The sequence below is a fragment of the Diabrotica undecimpunctata genome, chromosome 6, assembly GCF_040954645.1.
Source record: "Diabrotica undecimpunctata isolate CICGRU chromosome 6, icDiaUnde3, whole genome shotgun sequence".
NCBI classification, from domain to species: domain Eukaryota; kingdom Metazoa; phylum Arthropoda; class Insecta; order Coleoptera; family Chrysomelidae; genus Diabrotica; species Diabrotica undecimpunctata.
In genome coordinates this window covers 134,155,474-134,178,079 of record NC_092808.1, presented here as the reverse complement: position 1 = coordinate 134,178,079, position 22,606 = coordinate 134,155,474, and the positions used below count along the sequence as shown (strand labels likewise).

At 32.4% G+C, this 22,606-nt stretch overlaps 1 protein-coding gene across 1 annotated transcript; it reads left to right on the top strand.

Annotated features, from left to right (window-relative positions):
• Positions 1 to 554: 554 nt before the first annotated feature.
• DCP1 (decapping mRNA 1) lies at positions 555 to 22,462 on the top strand. Its single transcript, XM_072535438.1, has 3 exons — positions 555 to 1,185; positions 5,863 to 6,174; positions 12,607 to 22,462. Exons 1-3 carry the CDS (start codon positions 568 to 570, stop codon positions 12,850 to 12,852), a joined length of 1,176 nt encoding a protein of 391 aa, XP_072391539.1. The 5' UTR covers positions 555 to 567; the 3' UTR covers positions 12,853 to 22,462.
• The last annotated feature ends 144 nt before the right edge of the window (positions 22,463 to 22,606 follow it).

Genomic DNA, 22,606 nt, shown 5'->3' with positions numbered 1-22,606 from the left:
AACAGGCCACACTTATCCAATCAGCTGTGCTTATTTAACTGCGAGAGCTAATTCAGCAGACATGTAAATAAAAAGCTAGAATATGAGTAATTTAATTATCAGTCAATAAATAATTTTCTTTTGTATTTTTAACTCTTTTATTAATACTGTAGTATTTAATAATGAATTTAAAAATTTAATTTAATAAAATATAGTGATTAGATTCCTAATAGATCTGTTTGAGTTTTGGAATTAATACAATATTAACTGTTTAATAAACATTCAGATATTAATAATTGTGGTATAAGTCATCAGAATAATGTTAAATTAAATTTAAAATTAAAATATTCTTAAAAACATTTTCATGTCCTAAGAAAAATATATTTGTCAAAAACTGCTTCTGACTACTTTTTATTCTTTATTATTGCTTTATATTATCATTACTGTTTTTGTTTCTGTTAGAATAAGGATAATAATATTGCATATTTATTTACGTCAGTCATGCACTAATTTTAATTGGATAAAATCCTGAATATGTGCAAGCCGAATCAATACTTGTCAAATTCAGTATGTACTTTATTTAAAAACATGGCTGATTCCGTCGAGTTGCGTATGAGTGTAACATCTATCAAGAGAGTAGATCCATATGTAAAAGATATTCTTGCAAGTGCTACACACGTTGCTTTATATAATTTTAACACTTCAATTAACGAGTGGGAAAAAACTGAAACCGAAGGTGCATTGTTTATATACAGCCGAAATGGGGAACCATTTCACAGTATTATGGTTATGAATAGGTTAAACACTGACAATTTGATTGAACCAATTGTAAAAGATTTTGAGTATCAGATGCAAGCACCGTTTTTACTGTATAGGAATTCAAAAAGTAAAATATTCGGAATTTGGTTTTTTAATAGAGAGGAGTGTATTCGTATTACCGTTTTAGTAGAATCTATCATGAAAGGTCTAAAAGACACTGGTGATGAAAAATCGAAAAAGAAAGGAAACAATGTTGATATATTTAGTATGTTAAGTAAAGCTCAAGAAGATTTTAATAGAACTCCAACCAAACAAGATGCAGTTCCAACATTTTCTTCAACTCCTAGGGTTCCTGATGTTACATCTCAAAGTGTTATGGACTTTTTTGCAAAAGCTAGTACAAATACAGGTCAAAAACCGGTTAATACAGAAGAAAATGTATTGCAGGTAATTCAAATAAATACAATTGTTTTTAATTTTAAAGGTTGGCCTATAATGTTATGGCCCATATGGCAACTTGTAGTAAGTTATCATTTAGTTTTATTAAGAATAAACATGTTATACGATGTTCACTGATCCCAGTCCCAACTGTCTAGTAAATATAGTAATTAATTATTTGCTACATTGGTCAAATTCTTACTTCAAGTAGAAATGACTGGAACTTACCATACAACCAAGTCCACTTGCACACAGCCATTGTTAATTGTGTAGTCAGTGGACCAAAGCAGACAAGTCAGTTTTTGAGAAAATTTTTTTATTTAATAAAAACACAAAAAAAAATATCATATATATGTATGTATATATAAAACAGACAAGTCAAATGTTATATGTGTGGCTCCACATTAAAGAGTGATCTTTTTCATACTTGCAATTTTATTCAGTTTGATGAAGTCAACCAAACAAGTCCTTTTATCTAACAAAACGTTTACTTAACTGATTAGGTGTACTTCTATTATCAGTAGAATGCTCGCTAGCAAAAAGACTAAGGGAGTCATGAGAAAAGGATAGCTTCATTTAATTTGTAATGTGGGTGTTGGTTACATTGTGTTTTTCACATTTCTTAATTCCTTCTAATGTTTTCGTTATTAATATATCATGTGAAATATGTAGTACATATATATATATATATATATATATATATATATATATATATATATATATATATATATATATATATATATATATATATATATATATATATATGCCATCAAAATCTACATTGAAAGCTAAATACATACATAAAATCACTAGCTATTCTGAGTTTAAAAGTAACTGACTTGAAAAATGAAATCAGGCAGGGGTAAACAATATGTAGAACTCTCAATAAAAACGCTTTTAGAGGAAGGTGAGTGATATTTTTGCCACATACATGCCATCTCTTATTCAAGTGAAAGAAACTGCTTCACATCGCCCAAGAACAGTGGATCTGGATAAGGTTAAATGCAGGTCAAGTTTGTTGATTTTTTTTATAAATCGAAAAAAGGTGCCTATCTGTCGTGGCTGTCTTCTTATATTTTCGATGAAGGCAAAAACTTGAAGAGACGTGAATACAAATAAAAAAATCTTATACTGAGATGGTTTTATAGCATATTGATTGCTTTTGTATATTTTAGTGCATGTCAATCACTTTTATACAAAAAATTCTTAATAATCCGGCTCTTATTTTGACGACTTTGTTTCTTTTAATTCAGATCTACATGAACATTTTACTAGATCAATTATAGAACCAATAGGTATAGTTCAATGAAATCTCTTGCTTCTGAAAGTTTTAGTGACTTTAACTGTCACTTCTTACCCATGTTTTAATGCCCCTTTTGACAGGCTTCATCTATAAGTAATGTTTTAACACAGAACACCCTTTAAATTTTACCATGCTTTCATCAATACTCTGCCTAGATGAATCAGTTCTACATTTTTGAAAAGTAGGCTTCAAACAATTTACAAGTTCGTCTATGTAATATGTCTTGGAAGAATTTTGTTTTCTGGATCATTCATGTACATTTTGGATAGTAATAATGAAAATCTATTTCTAGAAATACTATTTTTAAGTATGGGTTGACCAATAGATGTATGGGTTGACCAATAGTGTCGAAGTGCTGACAATCTGTTTCATAACAAAAGAGCAACCCAAAATTATTGCAATCTCCCTGATATTGGTTTTAGCAATTGTTTTCTTTTTTTGTTTTTCATAAATTGTCAATCTCTTATTAGTGGATTCAAAAATAAAAATAAACAAACTGGGAGTAACCATTTTTTAAAAATATCTATCGGTTTAAAAGATCTTTTTACCTTGTTATCTACCTCACAGGTGTTTGTTAGAGAAATCTGGAATCTTGGAAGATAGCTGTAGGTTAGGGTAGACCATATTATATTTTCCTTTTTGTTTTCTTGCTTTTGCACTAAGAATACCACTAAAGCAAAACTATTTTTAAATCAGGACGCATGTGAGCCAGTAAAATTTTTTAACTTTTAGTGGGACATGTTTATCCTGAAGGAGCCGGAAGGGTTAATAAGCTACCAGGCCGTAATAATATTAATGTATATTAATATAATAAAATTAAATATTCTCTAAATATTTTATTTGTAAGAAAAACTCATTGAGTATCTTAAGTTAATTAACTGATTTTATAGATTTTATGTAAAATTAATTTTTTTTTTAATTTTGGGATTATACTGGTATTGTACAATTTTTATTAATTATTCTATGTATTTTTACATTTTTAATATGAATGTTAGTCCATTTTATGTATGATTTTAACATCCAAATAATGTGTTAATTGTAGCAATTGTAAAATATTAGGGTTTCCTAGTTCAATAAAGATTTGATTCGTATCTTAGTTGTTCCTGAATAAATCTGATAAGCTTGTGTCGGTTCTATTGATAATTTTTCTATCATCTTCAAACAGTTCCGCAATAGAATGTATCTATGTCTTGATTAGTCTTTCATTTGTAATTTTAAGTATATTTATGTTACGTTTTTCTTTTATTATGTGTAATTTCTTTTACCTTTATTGTTCTTTGAAATTGTAATGTTTGGTTTTGTATTCTTCAATTTCTTTACATTGCTCCGTTAGCCACTTATTATTATTTGGTTTTATTTATTTTTTAATTCGTTTTTTATTTCTCGTATATTTTCTCTTCTCATTTGGTTTATATTTTTATGCATCCGTCATTCTTCCATTAATTAAATGATATATTCCATCATCCAATGCGCCCATCTCTTTTTGGTTGTTGGGAGTTAATTCTCACTATTGTTACTAATGGATTATAAGTAGTCTGTGTCTGCATCTGCAATGGGATACTTTTTAACAGATATCAGAGTTTTTATATTTGTATTTAATCTATATACACTCGTGATCATAAAATCTGGGTCACCTTGAAAATTTCAAATTTCTTGAATATTTTTGCATCTGGTGCAGTAATAACCTTTTTTTAGGCTAATGTATTTTTTATTTGTCATCAATGTTTGTTTTGAAAGAAAAAAAAACGGTTTTTTATTGTTTTTATTGAAAAAGCAAAAAACAAACCAAATTGTAAAAAAGACATACGAAAATGAAAAATACAGAACTTGGTAAAACATCAGTGGTGGAATTTCAATGACTAATATCTTGTATTGCCTCCCCTTGCTCTAATAACCTCTTGCAGAAGACGAGGCATACTCTCAATTTTTCTCTGGATTACATGTTGTGGTATGTTATTCCACTCTTTCACTAGCAGATCCTTCAGCTCCTGTGCGTTGTTAGGAGGTGTATGGCTTTGAATACGTTTTTTCAAATTGTGCCAGAGATGTTCGATGGGATTCAGGTCCGGAGACCTAGCTGGCCAGGGTAACCTCGTAATTCCAACCTCGTCCAAGTATTGCATACTGATCCTGGCAACGTGCGGTCGCGCGTTGTCCTGCATAAAAACGGCGTCTTCTCCAAGCCCTGCCATGGTGGGCATAACATGTTCTTCCAGAATCTCCATAATGTACCTTCGTGCAGTTAAGGACCCATTTTCGATGAAGAGTAATTCTGTGCGGAAGTCGGAAGATACGCCTCCCCAAGCCATGACCGAGCCTCCACCAAATGGCATTCTTGGAGTAATGAGCAATTCATCTGAGAATAACACTTTGCTCCAATCTTTAATTCCCCAATGCGCGTATTGACGAGCAAAAGCTAGTCGTTCAACTCGATGCGCCCGGCGAAGTGGCGGTCCTGTAGTCATTGCTCGAGAAGATAGTCCAGAAGAATGAAGTCTTCTCCTGACTGTTGCAACACTAACATTGCAATTTCGTACTTCCTGTAAACGATTTCGATGCATAACTGCAGTTGTGGACCGGTTTTGTAAAGCCTGAAACACCAGGAAACTGTCATCTCGTGCCGTGGTCGTTCTTCTTCGTCCAGAGCCAGGTCGTCTGGTTAGCAAACCCGTCTCCTGAAAGCGTTGAAGCACTCGTTGAACCGTAGAAAGGCTTACGCCAACAGTTCTTGCGACTTGCCGTTGAGTGTGACCGTCTTCCACAAGCGCAACAATGCGTGCCGTTTCAACAACAGTCAAAGGCATTTTTGGCAAAAAATAAACAATAATAAACACTAATAATGGCACTAATAAACACTAATGGTGGCAATAATAAACGTTTGTTTGTTGCGTTTGAACAGAAAGTCGAAGCACAAATGAGACATTTAAAATTGTATTATTATTTACGATAAAGCTCGTTAAAAATGAAATAACGGTGATTTTCAAGGTGACCCGGATTTTATGATCGCGAGTGTAGTATAGTTAAAATGATTTCTTATAATATGATACTGTCTATCGATATTTTCTGGTGTTGTGCTGGAAGGTCAAGGTTTAAACAAATTAATAATTGTTTTATATGTGTTTTGCTCATACATTCATCTCCAAAGGAGTTTTGTATAATTCCTCACAATTTTTTTGTTTAATGCAAACTAAAAATAAGCTGAGATGAGATTTAGAAAAATAATAATATATAGTTAATTGTACTCTTGTTCAAAGTTTAATGGTATTTGTTTTTAGTTATATATCATTTAGATGGCTATAAAAAATTGTACTAATAATAATAATTTTTCCTTTCATGTGGTTCTTCTCTACTCTAAAATTTATACTAGTAATTCATTTTTTTAGAGATTAATGTCTAATCCTGCACATTCTGTTGAACATATAGAAAAACAACAGAGGTCTATAACCCCTCAAGATAGTTTAATTGGGCAGCAAAAAGTGATATCTAGTGGTGATCGTAGAAGTGTACCTATCTCATTTCCAAGTTCTGACAATAAAATTGGCCCAGAAAATGGTTTTCAACTACACAATTCCCTCAAAAGCCAATCTTTGATACAAAGCACATCTCCACTTGCTTTTTTATTGCAACAAAATAATTTAGGGCAGACAGAAAAAGAAGAATCTCATGATTTGTTGAGTTCCTCCCCATTTAGTCAGGTAAGGAATATTGACATACTAATTAATAAGTATAAATAATATATATATATATATATATATATATATATATATATATATATATATATATATATATATATATATATATATATATATATATATAATAATGTTAATCATGTTTCATTCAGTGTGAATATCTTCCACTGCTGAGTATGACCTAAATATTTGAACTGTTTATGGTGTTACCAGTTTCTCAGGTGTTTTCGTTAGATATTTTTCATAATGAATTTCCTTAAGGTTTCTATTTTAATTGTTAATAATTGTTAATAATTGTTGTCTATTGTTGTGAAACATGGGTGGTGACACAAATCTGCCAATGCATTAGATGTGTTTGAAAGAAAAATATTACGTAGGATCCTGGGCCCAATAAGTGAAAACAACAACTGGCAAATTAGGTATAATAGAGAAATATATGAGCAATATAGCGAACCAACTCTAGCACAACACACTAAACTGCAGAGATTACGGTGGACAGGGCACGTGGTCCGCATGCATGAGAATAGAATCCCCAGAAAATTATTAAATGCAAGAATGCAGGGAAAAAGACCTGTTGGAAGACTTAAAAAGAGATGGGAAGATGAAGTCGATGAGGATGCCAGGAACTGCCTGGGAACGCGTTCATGGAAAAGAACAGCGGTAAATCGAGATGATTGGAGAAGCCTGTTGAAGGAGGCCAAGGCCCGATTTGGGCTGTAGTGCCATTGGATGAATGGAATTGTTGTCTATGTTAAAACTTGTAAATGAAACGAACCAGTTGAGTATACAGTTAAGACTAACTAACTAACTAAAATAAAGTTTACAGTTTATATTGTACTAATCGTAACTTACAGTAAATGACATATGGCGCTAATATATAAATTTTGTTTAGTTGATATCAATATTTTAACACCCCCACTTATCAATAAAACAAAATTTATAGGTTACCTATACCTAACAGTTTTAATAATCTGTCTATTTTACATTAATGACTTTCAGATATTAGGTCCCTCAAAAAATGATACCTTACATCAATATTGCTTACTTCTTTTATGATAAATTGGATTTGCTGATAAGTTTAATGCACTTTGATTATCGTTAAATAAAGTAATACATTCAGTTTTTTAAATTAAATCACTTAGCAAACCCCTAAGACAAACAACCTCTAGCAGTTTCTGACAAGGCCATATATTATGACTCGCAGCTAAATAAAGCTACTGTTCTTTGTTTTGCACTTTGCCAAGATATTGCAGAGCCACAAAGTTTAAATACATATCCAGTAAAGGATCTAAGATCTAATGTATTGCTTGCCTAATCGGCATCTACAAAACAGTAATTCTGAAACATCTTTTGAGTAAATCAGAGAATAGGTAATAGTATTTTTTAAATACATCAAACTACCAATTAGCCTCTGATGAGAAAATTTATCTCTAATACAATTGTTACTATCATCCATTGTTAAAGATAACTTTGGTTCAATTGGAGCTTTAACTTCTTTGACATCACTCATGTTTAATTTCTTTAACAACTGAATAATATATTTTTTCTGATTTAAGCAAAAACACCTTTATTTGGATCAAACTCTATTTGGATACCTAAACATTACTTAATTCTACCCAAATCTTTAATAACAAATTTACTTTTTAGTCTATTTGTTTCACTTTCTTCTCATTTTTTAGTCTACTTGTTTCACTTTCATTTGAAAACACAAAAAAATCATCTACATATACTGCTAAGGCCGTAATTTTATAATTTTCTCTTTTTATATAGGTTTCATGTTTTTATTTCGTATAATTAATATTTTCCAAAACATTATTTACTTATAATAATAATAATAATAATAATAAATGTCTTTATTAACAACAGATTAAATTTTCTTTACAATGAAATATTATAATATCAGTAGGGCGAGATTCAGTTTGTGTACCACTGTGCAACAGCGGCACACAACTGCTCTTCCACCTAACCCCCCGAAAATAGGATAGATAGACTATATCTAAATAATGAAATTGTATTTACAATAAAACATAAAAATATTAAGTACATATTAAATTTATAAATTATAAACTATTTACTTTTTTAATTCTTAAATTTTTAAATTACTGTTCAGCTAACAACTGCTCATAAATTAATCTCTTGAACTTGACTCTAGACAGATTTTTAATATTGTAGGACAAACTGTTAATATTGCAAGCAATTGAATATGAAAATGAACGTTTAAAAAAGGATGTTGTATGTTTAGGTAAAGTGAGGGTATTCTTGTGTCTAAGATTAAGATTATGAACGTCCGTCCTATAAGTTATTCGATTGTACAGGTATGGTGGAACTCTCTCTTGAATGATTTTATGGTAGAAACATAAAGCATGGAGTTTCCGACGATTTTTCATATTTAGCCACTTGACTACAGTGAAAACGTGACTTATCCTTTGAAATTTCCTGATGCCAAAAATCAAACGCAAACAAGAATTTTGCAATTTCTGTATTCTCCATGAATCAAATTCAGTGAGACACGCATTGTAAAGCACGTCACAATAATTTAATTTTGATAGTACCAGAGCATTACATAATAATGACTTTGTGGCCCTACTTAATAAATTGCGGCTTTGATACAGTAATTTTAAAACGGCGTAAGCTCGTTGTAAACAAATACTTACATGATATGTAAACCTTAAATCTTCGTCGAACCAAATCCCAAGGCTTTTAATCTTTTTGCTAAAAATTAAATTGTCATTTCCTAAGATAATTCGATTGGCATAATTCTCTAAAAATATTTTCCTATGGAGATTCCTCCCAAAAATGATACCCTGAGTTTTTGATGTATTCAATTTTAAACAATGATTTTGAGAAAAAATCTGCAGCTGAAGAAGGTCATGATTTATTGCATTGCATTTACCGCTTGATCACACTCATTTGGATAAAATGACATATAGAGTTGGGTATCGTCTGCATAATAATGTTGTGAACAGGACAAAAACACAGAAGGAAAATTAGATGTGTATATAGAGAATAAAATTGGACCTAATATAGATCCTTGAGGCACACCAGTATTAAGATCTAGAAATGAAGAAATATTTTGATTAAGTTTTACTGCTTGACATCTATTAGAAAGATAGGATTTCATTAGATCAACTGCTCTCGCTTCTAGACCAATATATTTTAAAATAGAGAATAACAAATTATGGTTAATTGTATCAAAAGCTTTTGAGTAGTCAAGAAGAATTAGAATTGATATTTTGTTTTGGTCATAAGCTCTAAAAATATCATCTGTAATATTTAATAAAGCAGAAAGACAGCTATATCTGGACCTAAAACCGGACTGCATCATAGGGATTATATTGTTATTTTTTAAATGCGTTTGTAACTGAATATCAATCACCTTTTCCAAAATTTTAGATAATGTAGGCAGTACACTTACTGGTCTTAATTCATTCATGCTTAATAATTCCATCCCTAGAAGACTGTTTAAGATTGCTCGCTCCGCTCACGCGTTAAAATATATCAATTGTTAATCGCACTTATTAATATACTTGTTGGTTAAATAACTATTAGTTGATATCAATATTTTAACACTGTGTTACCTTTTGCAATTAAAACAACTATTTTGTTAACAAATACAACTTTTTAAGAAGTATTTTTGTTTTAAAAACAAAACTTTTTTGACATATTTTCCATAATTAAACAATTTTAGGTGACCTTGCATTTTAGATTATTATAAAAAGAAATACATTATGATTTGCTGTTTTTATCATATAGATTATTCACAATAAAAATTACAATAGCAAATAAATCATGAATATAATGTCATGGTAAATTCCATAACTATAAATAACATTATCATAATAAAAAAGATTTGATAACTTCTTGCCAATGCAGTAATTTCTTGATGTAAATAATATCAAAAGTTTGGTTATTTGTGTGGAGTTTTATTAAATGAAAAACTAGTTTTCATCATTTTATTCAAAAATAAATAAAGGGTTGTAAGTCTAAAGGGTCAAGTGCCAATATTACTATTTAGAGATCTAACAAAAAACGTAATAATTCATGGAAGCGATGTTAAATAAATCTTCATTATTTTTAAAAAGATGCGCTTCAAATCTTTTAGTTTTTTTTAAGTATTATTTTGAGCTTCTAACATAGGAAAAGTGTAGCTTTTAATTGGTTTGGAGACTTACCTTTTTTGAAAATGTTGACAATGTCCCACGATATTAGGTGATTATGCGATTCCATTCATTCCTTCTTAAAGCACCCCTTTCCGGCTTGCGTATCGTATCGTTTCTTCATTCAGTCGCTAGTGATCTGAAGATGGGAACGGACCAACTCATGTACATCGTCCATTCTTCTTCGTAATTCGATCAAATAATCTTCATCTGTTACATCTTCTCCAGGTCGACACCCAAACTCTAGATTACAAGGTAGTCGCATCTCGTGTCCGAATAGGACTCTGGCTGGTGTCTGGCCTGTTGATTCGTTAACAGCAGATCTGTAGGCAATTGTGAAGAACGGAAGATATTGGTTTCAGTCTCGCTGATGATGGGACACCATCTTTGTCAAATACTTGCCAACTGTCCTATTCATCCGTTCTACCATACCATCCGATTGCGGATATGCTGTAGTTCTTGTTTTCTTCATGTCTAGTTTATCACATATTCCTTGGAATTGATCGCTTTCGAAGTTACTTCCTTGGTCACTATGGGTGTCCAAGGGCACTCCAAATCGGCTGATATATTCTTTGATCAACTTATCTGAAATGGTGGCAGCCTTCTAGTCTGGAAGTGCGTAAATTTGTACCCACTTAGTGAAATAATCCATTACTACCAACATGTACTTGCCTCCATTTTCACTTTCTGGACATGGCCCAGCAATGTCCAACGCTATTCTTTCAAACGGGCTTCCAACATTATACTGTCTCATAGGAGCTCTCCTTTTTTGGTAAGGCCCGTTACTCTTAGCACAAATAGTACATTTCTTACACCAGTCTTTTACGTCGTCGGAACTGTTCATCCAATAAAACCGTTCCCAAATTCGCTGAAGGGTTTTCTTTACACCGAAATGCCCTTCTAATGGACTGTCGTGTAACTGACGAAGTACTTCGGCTATTCTGCTCTTTGGGATCACCAACTGTCTTCTCTTCTCTGAACCGTCATCATTTTCCAGGACTCGTTTGACCAAGCCATCTTCCATGATAAATGAGTCCCACTGGGCCCAATACGTCTTAACTACTGAGCATAGGTTTGATATTTCTTGCCAACGTGGTTGACGGTTTTCCTCTTTCCATTTTCGAATTTTCTGTACAACTGGATCTCTCTCTTGTTCTTCCCTTATCTTAGTAGGCGTCTAGTCGTCGTTGACCATCGTTGTTCTTAGCAATGCTGCTTCCTTGGATTTCGTTTTTTTGCAATGGGAACACTCTGCTGGGCATGGCCTTCTGGAAAGAGAATCAGCATTTCTGTGGCTAACTCCGACCCGGTGCTCAATCTTGAAATCGTATTCTTGGAGACGTTCGATCCATCTGGCTATCTGACCCTCTGGATTCTTAAACTGCATCAACCACTTAAGGGCGGCATGGTCGGTTCGGATTAAAAACTTCCTTCCATAGAAGTATTGATAGAAGTGCTCTACTGATTTCAGTACTGCTAGAAGTTGTCGTGACGCAATAATTCCGCTCAGGTTTTGAAAGAACTTTACTAAAATATCCAAAGACTCGTTCCTGTCCTCCTTGAATTTGAGATAGCACTCCTCCAATTCCCACATTACTTGCATCTGTATCTAAGATGAACTCTCCTTCCGGCAGTGGATACCCTAAAATTCATCATCATCATTTTGGCTTTACAACCCTGTGTGGGTCCTAGCCTCCCCAAGAATTTTTCTCCAGTCGTCCCTATCCATCGCCTTCCTCCGCCAAGCACGTATTTCCATATTTCTCATATCTTGGTCTATGTTATCTAGGAATCTTGTTATGAATCTTGTACCCTAAAATTGGTGCTGTGATTAAATGGTTTTTCAAGGTCTCAAAGTACATAGTCCAAGAAAACTTCTCACTTGATGTTTGTAAGTTGGTTCTGGCCATTCCTTAATGGAATCGATTTTTCCCTTATAAACGGACACTCTTTTACTGACTATATGACCCAGATAATTGACTTTACCCTGAAATAACTGGCACTTTTTGGGGTATAACACCAATTGGGCAGCTTTAAGTCGATTAAAAACGTTTTCTAAATTCTATCTTAAAAATATTATTAAAATTAATTATATTAATATATCATTAATACAGTATTATTATTGAAACGTATCGTTTCAAGAACAAACTATGATTGAAATATGGTAGTTCATATTTCTTTCCTAGATGGCGCCGTCAGGTGACCGGAATTACAGTGTGACCTGTCACTGTCATCATAGCCTTTTATATAGATAGATTTTCATTATTTTCTTTTTTTTTAGTTTGTAGATTCACAGAAACCCCATCTGATGACTCCTATGATGTTCACAACCCCAAAACCCAAAGACAATTTGGACAGCTCAACAACCGATGCGGACCAGATTGATTTACTCACAGAAAAACAATTAGCCCAAGCCCTTATTTATCTTTTAAAAAACAACGCCGATTTCACTAAACAAATTCACGAAGCTTATGTAAAGTCAATAATGGAAAAAGTTAATCTTAGTACAAGTAAATCTTTTATATAAAGTATTAGTGTTAATTAGGAAGATCTTACTTGAAAAAAATTATTCAACAATGACAACGGAACAGGCTTTTTTAATTTGTACGTACTTATTGACAACTGAAATCCTGGAATTTTATTGTACCTACTTGATTTTGTGATTATATCAATTTACAATTTTTTTTTTGTATTGCTTTATACTTACTTTGGTTGAGCGGGTTTTTAATGCATCTCGACCAAAGTTGAATATAAAGATTTTTCATTTATTTAGCTATATTTCAAATAGAAAGAAATTCTCACATAATTAGTCTAAAAGACACATTAATTAAACATCAGGTCCTTTATGGTACTATTACCGTCTAGAACAGCGATTCTCAAACTTTTTTTACACATACCACTAGATAATAAAATTTACTAATTTTGGCAAAAATGTATTTATTTAAAAAAGGGCATTATAAATATTACAAAATGAAACTTACAGTCTAACCCAGTTCAAAAATTCAGTCAGAAGGATGGTTCTGCATAGCTACAACAAGTGAATCGATATCAGGATCAATTGTGCTTAGTTTCATTTGTAAATTTGGATCAAGATTAAGCCTACTGCGAAATTTATTTTTCACTTGTAGCATGGCAGAAAATCCAGTTTCACACAGGTAGGTGGTCGTAAAAGGAAGTAAAACTTAATATTTAGCCAGAATTCGGATAATTGTAATTTTGGAAACTCTATTTTCAAACCCACATCACAAGATAGTTCTATTAAAGACTCTTTTTCATCATATTTTAATGTTTCAGGAATGCTATCCAAAATAAATGGTTGTCGTATCCAAAGAAACTGAGCATAGTCTTCGTCAAAATATTCTTTAAAACTATCAATTAGCATTTGACAATGCTGTTTTATGTTAAAAATAAAATTATCTTTAATCTTTATTTCATGCTTAACCACAAAATTTTCTAAATTGTAAACGACTTCAAGTCTTTGTTTGAAACACTATTTTCCATCATATAACATTTCTTGATTAAAGCATTTTTTTGTCATTTACAAAAAATCGATTATGTGATTACCTTGTAAGCTTAAGTTTAGGTCATTTAATCGATTAAATATGTCTGTTAAGCTAGAGTTGTGAGCCACAATTCATCTAGTAACCGATCACGCAGTTCAAAATTGGTTTCCAATAAAAACACATGTACTTCAGAACGCAACTCGAATAACCTGTTCAACATTTTTCCTTTTGATAACCATCTTACCTCTGTGTGTAACAATAACTGAATATGATCACTTCCCATTTCAGAGCATAGTTTTGAAAATAAACGCGAGTTTAATGCTCGAGATTTTATGAAATTGACTATCTGAACAGCTTCATGGAGAACATGTTTAAATTCATCTGGTATTCGCTTTGCTACCAAAGCTTCTCTGTGGATACTACAATGGGTAAAAGTACAATTTTCTGCAACCAGTTTTCTACCTTCGTATTTTCCTGTCATGGCTCGGGCACCATCCGAACAGAAACCAACGCATTGTCTCCAGTCTAGTCCAAAAAAATCATTGATTTTCTTGAATATTTCATCGTCAGTAGTTCGTTCCGTTAACGCTTCACAAAATGAGTACTCTTCTTCAATTTCGGTTTGAAATATATATCACACGTAAACCATAAACTGAGCATAGCATCTGTGCTCTCATTAAGTTGTATTGCAAAAAAATACTATTTTTTATTGGGCTAACCAATTTTTCTTTAACATTTAATGCCATTATTTCAATCCTACGACACGTGGACGTGTCATAGGAACAAAAATGCACGTTACCATATCTTTTGCGGCAGGTAGAACTTGTTCTTCACCGATGGTATGTGCTTTTCCACACTTCGCAATTCTTAAACTCACGAGGAAGGATGCCTATAATGCTTTTAGGTTGCTGCCGGTGAAATACATTAATTTTTTTGTTCCTCTCATCTCCGTTAACTTCCGAACGAAGTAATCCTTAGGTTTATTTTCCAACACTGAATGTTTTGTATTGAAGTGGCGTTTTAATAGCGAAGGTTTCATACACTGGCTAGAAAGAATTTCCGAACAGATAACACATTTGGGCCTTGGCTCATCACTTATATTCGTGAATGTAAATCCCATATTAATATATTCGGGATCATATTTCCTAACCGCCACTTTTAGTTTTTTGAAAGAACTCTTTTTGCCATCACCCTGTATCGGCTCCGACTCTGAAGTGGAGCTCGATGAACCGAAATTTTCAGATGTTCTGTTATCTCTTTTAAACCACTTATCCATTTTTTATATGCAAAAATTAGCACGAATCAGTAACAGCAAATTACTCGTTTCGACAAAACCAACCACAACGACTGACGGCCACGAGGAAACTGATGACGTGAATGGACGTGAATCAAGGGCGGTGACAATTTGCCGTAATTCCAGTGTTGCCAACAATGAATAAGACATTACGCGCTTGTGGTTTCAAACTCACAGCGTTGCCAAGCACAACGTAAAAGATAACATTTGTTAGTACATTTCGACTGGTCCAACGAAGACTGTAGTAACTCATTTTTTATGTAATTGAGATAATTATAAAAATGTATTTACACTGTTACCAAAATTCATTAATCTATTAAATGGATGTTTTTATAGCATTAAGTGATACTTTTAATAATGATCTTACAAGGGTAAAACAGATTTAAGACAGAAATGGTCATAAGTGACTTTTGAATGAGTTACTATAGTTTTCGATGGAGATATTTTTAAAGTAATAAATACCAGAATTATTTGTTTCTTAACTTTATTTATATAAAATGCTACATTTTGAAGAAGCTACTGATATAATTTGCAGTTTTATATTTTAATTCAATTTTCCTCATCCGACTCTTCTTCGCTCTCAACTGAATCAACTTCGAGCTCGACTTTAGGAGGTACATAACTCTTTGAATTAAGATTTTTATAAAATCCATGGTACATTGTAGGTATTTTGCCGGTATTACACAGCCACAGTAATCCTTTTAGCTTTTTTTCTTCAATTGGTAATGGTGCATCATACAGTTTCGGTGGAAATTTGATAGTAGTGGAAGGCCGTCCTCTGCATTTTCGATTTAATTTTATGTCACAACCTCTAAAACCATCATCGAATTCGTATTTAAACATTATAGAATTTTGGTGTTCATGCGAAAATTTTATTTCTCGTATTTTGCTAACTTTTATTGATTTCTTTTCGTTGTCAAGTTTCCAATTCTCGGTATCAGTCAGTTTTTTAAAATTAAAAAAATTATCTTGGGACATTTCCGTAACATCATAAACTCTTCCTGTAGTTTTAGCCATTCTAATTAATGTAACCCACTGTTCTGGCACATATACAACCGATTGCCTTTTCTTTGCATTTTCGATAACAGCATGCATACTGTCACCCTCGTTCTGAGTGTGGCCTTTTTCCAGAAATCTGTGAACAATATCAATTGAAAATGAGCAGCAGCAAAAGCAAACATCGAAAACACAAAACGATTCCTATTTTGTCCCCCACAGTTGTCTGAGTAGAATATTATCGTTTTAACACTTTGTTGTGCCTTGAGATCTAAAAATTTCCAGAGACAACTGGCAATTTCATTAGGACCTCTTTTAGCCACCTGCTCGTGCCATACATAGCAGTAACCCTGATTATTTCCAACATCATAAACTGTAAAGTTATATGTAGAGTATTTGCTTTTGTAGTAAAAATCACTTACGTTAGACAAAGGGGTAGCTAAAACCTTTTGAAGGTCAAAGCAAGCCACACACAAGCTCTTATCATCTAGTGCAAGCTGTTTGTCTATGTCTTTTAAGTTTCTGATAACTTCTTTGTTTTTCATATGGGACTCATATTGTTCGAGCAATTTTGCTTTTTCAGCATCACTAGCCATATTAAAAACAGAACAAACAGTACACTGGTCCTTTTTTGGTTTAAAGAACCCAATATTGAACTGTTCATTGAAAATATCTCTATACTGGCGTGACGTGGCAGCTGTAGTGATGTTATTTTTTCGCAATGCTCGTTGTACAATCGGTACATTTTCTGGATAGTTAGCCCTTCTTCAAGGTACATCTTCATCGTATTCTTACGGGTATAATTGGAAGGTACTACAGGAAACTGATTTATGTGATTTTTTACGTTGTCTATAAGTTCTGGTGATAGTTTATGTGGTCTGTTAGTGTGCTTTCCACGTTTATCTTCCTCTAATGATCCACCATCTTTCAGTTTCCTTAATGCTGTAGTGATCCAAGTTTCTGAAACGTTAAGGGTTTCCAAAAACATAGTTATTATTTTAAATAAAGTTTATTATAAATTTAACTTCAAAAGAACGATAAGAAATATCCGTTTCAGTGTTTTTATACGCTTTCTCAGCTAATTCCAATATTAACTCACTTCTGGAACACATTATGGCAATTATAACAAAACTAAACTTTTGAACATAACCTTAAACTAACGCAGAATACCGTAGTAACTCATGTTACGATACCTATGCTATCGCCTCAGATAACAACGAAGACTATTGTAACTCAAGATACGATGATTTTCTACGGTTGTTTTTCATAAATCGGAGATACTATAAAACTCTTACACGTAATATTGGTTGCATAACTACGTTTACTGAGATACGATTCTTTCCTGGGGAAGATATCATTATGATTTATTGTTTTGCGCTCGTAACTCAAAAAGTGGAAAATTTGAGTTACTACAGTCTTGGTTGGACCAGTCGATTTTATTAAAATTCTTCGTTTCTTCTAGTTTATAGAGTACCACCTTTAAGTGCTTGGCGTACCAACAGTGGTACGCGTACCACAGTTTGAGTACGGCTGGTCTAGAATGCTAAAAAATGACCATTTTCAACATTTTTTTTGTTGTATCTTATTTATTATATGTGACAAGTAAACGTTTTTTTATATTATACAACTTTTGAGGATTAAAAACAATTTTTTTTCATTGTTCCTGTATTTTAAAGATGCTGCGGTGTGCTAATGGTGAAAAATTCGTAAAAAAACAAAACATTTGAAAAAATTTTAAACTTCTTTCAGTCACAAAAATTGTATTATTTTTGTTGTCAAATTATGGTAAACTATCATAGGGAAAACCAAAGCAAGCAAAATGCATCAAGGTTTATTAAAATAAACTCACTAAATCCGGAGATTAACTGTCCGCCAGTTTTAAAAACGTAGTTTTGAAAAAAAAATAACGCGAAAAAAGTGTTTTTTTGTAAATATTTATTTCAAAATCGGTCTATAGAAATAGAACTGAGAATCTATGAAGAGACTAACGATACAAGATGTAAAAGTATACCCGGTATTTTGGAGAAAGGTAACTGACAGAGTGCGCTCTTTTATCTCAGAGTTGGCTTCGAATTTCTATATAATATTTTAGAGAGTTATTTTCGAAGGTGAAAGGAATCTAAAAAAGATGATTTTTTGAAAATTCTAGACGGTAATAGTACCTAACATATGTCAGGTCCTCAGATTTCTAAAATAAACATACGCCCTCTGGTGACCATTAATAAAATTGAGCTAAGCACCATTAAGTTGATATGTCTTTTTTATAACAAGTTTGGATTTATTTATTTCGTTTCAATTTTTTTACCAATGGTTCTTATATTACCTTTGCTATAACTACAAAACGCGCCAAACCGGGTTTTTAAAAAATGTTTTGTAATAAAATTTGTTTTTCGGAACGGACACTTTCACATACAGTAACAACTATAAACTAAAAAGCTCTTAATACAATCAAACAGCGATACTCTTCTCTATACTTCTTAAGCGTATTGGATAATCCAGGGTCGTAACTCCTCTTCCCTTAGAAAGACGCATACCCTTGGGATGTGTTTCTTACACAATAAATCTTTGGGCTTCTTATTTTCTTCTTGTCTTGTCTTTAATATTTGGTTGAATCATATGAAAATTGTTTATATATATATATAATATATATATATATATATATATATATATATATATATATATATATATATATATATATATATAAATATTTTTTGTCTTCTATTTTGAAAAATTAATAGAAGGAATAATTTTTGGAATATTACTATGAGCAAAGAGACTTTTAGTGTTTGGAAAACTTCATTCTTGATAGCTTCATTATATTCAGCTTATTGTATCTTCTATAACCTTCCGCATTTTTCCCTGATTGTAACTGTCGTTTTACGACAATGTCATCATCGTTTCTGTCACTACAATGTGACCATACCCTAAGAACTAAGGATTTTATGGATTAAGAGACACTTAGTCTGAACTTATACAGAGACATGTTTCCGGAATATTTGTATAGAGGTCATAAGAATTGACGACGTGTGAGGAAAAAACTTTGTATATCTGATGACGATTTTTCTTTGAGCTGTATAATACACATTTTCCCCAGTTAGCCTTTTTTCAGTTTTGTCTAATGTGCGGCTGCTAGTGTATATTTTCTTAAAGCTCGCAGCATTCGCATACAATGGTTTTCTGATCAAGTAGTATTCTGGTCAACTTAAAACTATTATAATAGTTGTTCATGTTCATGTATATTCGGTGGCCTACAGTTAGCTTTTCCCGAAACAAATATCACCATTTATTGGGAATGCTTCATGAGTGTCTTAACATTCCTGTGTATACAGCAAATTTTTGCACTATTCCATTAACAGGAATATAATAATAAGTTGAACAATTTGTATAACTAAACATTTTATTTTTATTGCTAATTTGGTATGTTTTATTACTCTTTTTATGTAATTCAATATCTATGGCTAACCTATCAAAATCTATTTTGTTCGTTGGGAATTAAGTCTGTATTTTTAAGATATGTATTTTTATCAATACAGATCGTTCAGTCTAACTCCCCAAGACTTGTACGTGAGTAAAGGTCTAATATAGTTTTTTTATATTTTCATTGACTCTCTGTTTATGAGTATTTATTTCTTCAAACCTCTGCTATTTCTAATTTCTTTAAAGAGATCTGGAAATTCTATATCGCTTACGGGATCATCACTCTTGAAGGTGTGTGCCCCCAAGTATTTGAACTGACGAATCACTGTCACTTATTTATTGTCCTTGCCATTAATTAAGGTTGAACACTTAACTGAACCGGAACCGTTGATGCGAGTCTTCAAAATGTCCCTTATTTCCCTTGACTAATGCACTCTCTAAATATTTATCCGCTTCGTCGTAGAAAACCATCGAATCATCTGGAGAAAGTTCTTGCATAGTAAAGTACATTTCCACCATTGTATCTTTAAAATAGTTGTTTAGTTTATCTGGGAGAAAAATCCAGTGCTCTTTTTTTAAGTCGATTTCTAGTAATAGTTTGCTTCTTTCAGTAATCTAGAAACTCATGCTTTTTATGTTTTTCATATGAACAAATACACCCATGCACTAATAGTTCATGTATCGACAAATCTTTCTACAATATTCAAGAGTTTTTTTGCTTCATAAGAGAGAAATATTTGTGTCATGTAATTATTGAATTCCTCGATAATTTTTAAAAGAAATAGGTCAGTAATCAATACACAATAGACGAAAAAACCCTAGTGAAGTATTTTTAGTTGGGCAGATCGCGAAAAATTACGGCGTAAGCGTAATACCTTTGCTAAGTGCCTGCACAAACACATCCGTCCACTTATGCAGTCACCGTAACTAATCTAAAATCTTAACAAACCGCTTACAACAATGTTTCTATGTCAGTGTCAGCAATTTCCGTTGGTGGCAACAGATGAAGGACAAGCATAACTGAACATTCCAATAGTGGCAAGACCGAGCCTTAAGTAACTTAAATTTGGACATAACATTTGAAAGTTGGTACATTCTGGGTCGTATATAGTCTAGCAAACAAAACATGAAATTAGTCATCCAAAATCTCGCGTCGTAACTGGTGAAAAATAGCCGAAATCATGCGCCAATCATGAATTCTCGGAAATTTTGAATTTGATCATTGGCGGCGCGTAAGAAAATATGTTTCCTTGCTGGTCACTTTACATTGTAACAATATTATATTATATTTCTGCTTATAATAATAAAAATAAATAATTAGATCTCGTTTATAAGTTTATTCTTTGAGGATTCCTTGAGGATATTCAATTATTTTGTAACAATTTTATATTTTGTTTATAGGGTGTTGCAATGGGGGACTAAACAATTGCTGGGCTTGGGGATAGGGTACGCAAATAAATTGAAACGTTTGCGAACGGCTACTCGTGTTTTGGCTGGAGAGCTGAGTCGAGGATAAGGATTCCTTTATTTGGGGAAGACTGGATATAGAGATAGAGATGTCCTGGGCAACAGTACACACAAGAAGATTCCTAAACTATTTTAAATAGGAAGCCGTTTAAAAAAATCCTGTTTTTGTTTAGAATGAAAAGTTTTTCTCTCCTAAAAAATTTGAAGGATGAATATCTTTTAAAAAAAAATAATTTTAAACTCCTGGTTCAAAGAGAAACATTACATATTTATTTTTATTTCACATAAACAGTTACTAACTTGAACCTTCTACAAAACAGACTTTAAAAATATGGTTATGTACCAAATGACAGAAAAGGATATACTGACTGTCATATGTCGAAATGAAATACCAAACTTTTTTGAATTATTAATTATCAAGGTTAACTTTATTTAAAAGAAAACTAAAATATGACAATTAGCTGATCTATAAAACTTATATTTATTCATAAACTTTTTAATTTGTCATGAAAGCAAAAAAGTTATTAAAAAATGATTAATTATTAAAAAATTATTAAAAAAGTTTGTTACCTTGGAGTTGGATACAAAAAACACTGTCCCATACAAACTTCAACGATCTGGATTCGACCGATGAGACACAAAATGGAAGCTGGACAAATCTTGGGAGAAGTCAAACATCGCACTGGGCTTTAGGTTATCCTGGATGATAACTCGGCTGCTTAATTTTCACTTAAAACTATGTAGGCCGCACTTAGCCTCCAGAAATACTGTTATCAGATCCCTTGGCACGGAATACAGCATCCAACAAACCGGTGATTAACTAACTCACTCTACAAAGACAGGCAAATAGCATTTTGAGTATTAAATCACCTTTTATTAACCAAAACTCAACGAATTAAGTGAAAACTTGCCGGTTTTTGAAATTATCGCTGAAAAGGATCTTTGCTCGATGACAAAATTCGTCATGACTTCTCTCGCAGGCGATCCATCGAGCAGTCATCTTATCACCATTCTCTTGTCAGCATACATTTTCTTACCAACCTAAGTGGAAAGATTCATTTACTTCCAGTGTAAATATCTAGGCGAAACCAAGATCAAAAGAAAAAGCTATTTGTGTTATTATAAACAGACTAAAAATGTTTATATTGTCAATCTTAGAGACGCAAAAAGATTAAAAATATTTTTCGGTGTTTTATTATATACGGGGTGAAATGAAAATACTACAATTTAGTCTAGCAATAGAAAGAGTACTACCAACCGCAAATGATTGTTTGGTCTGTATGTACATAATGTATTCTAAAACATGCCAGAAAGTGGAATTTGGAAGAAGTTACATCGAGTCATGCATTACATGAATCATATTGTTACAAATATAATCCTCTCCGCAATTGATCCTACGTATTCGACAGTAAATAAAACGAAAGGCAATTATCAAGCGTCAAAGAATGTCATATTATAACCAGAAAGAAAAAACAGAGCATATTTACTAATGTAACAGGGGCACAGAACCCGACAAGCAGAGGAGGAATATAAAAAAAATCCACCTCAGAAAGAGGAGAGAAAATATGAACCAACAACTTCAAGAACTACATGAACTAAGTAAG

Bases quoted from the DNA above. Each gene is read 5' to 3' on its own strand.
- DCP1 (XM_072535438.1), top strand. From the start codon at position 568: ATGGCTGATTCCGTCGAGTTGCGTATGAGTGTAACATCTATCAAGAGA. The intron at 1,186-5,862 runs GTAATTCAAATA...TCATTTTTTTAG, and splicing joins CAGAAGAAAATGTATTGCAG to AGATTAATGTCTAATCCTGC. The intron at 6,175-12,606 runs GTAAGGAATATT...CTTTTTTTTTAG, and splicing joins GTTCCTCCCCATTTAGTCAG to TTTGTAGATTCACAGAAACC.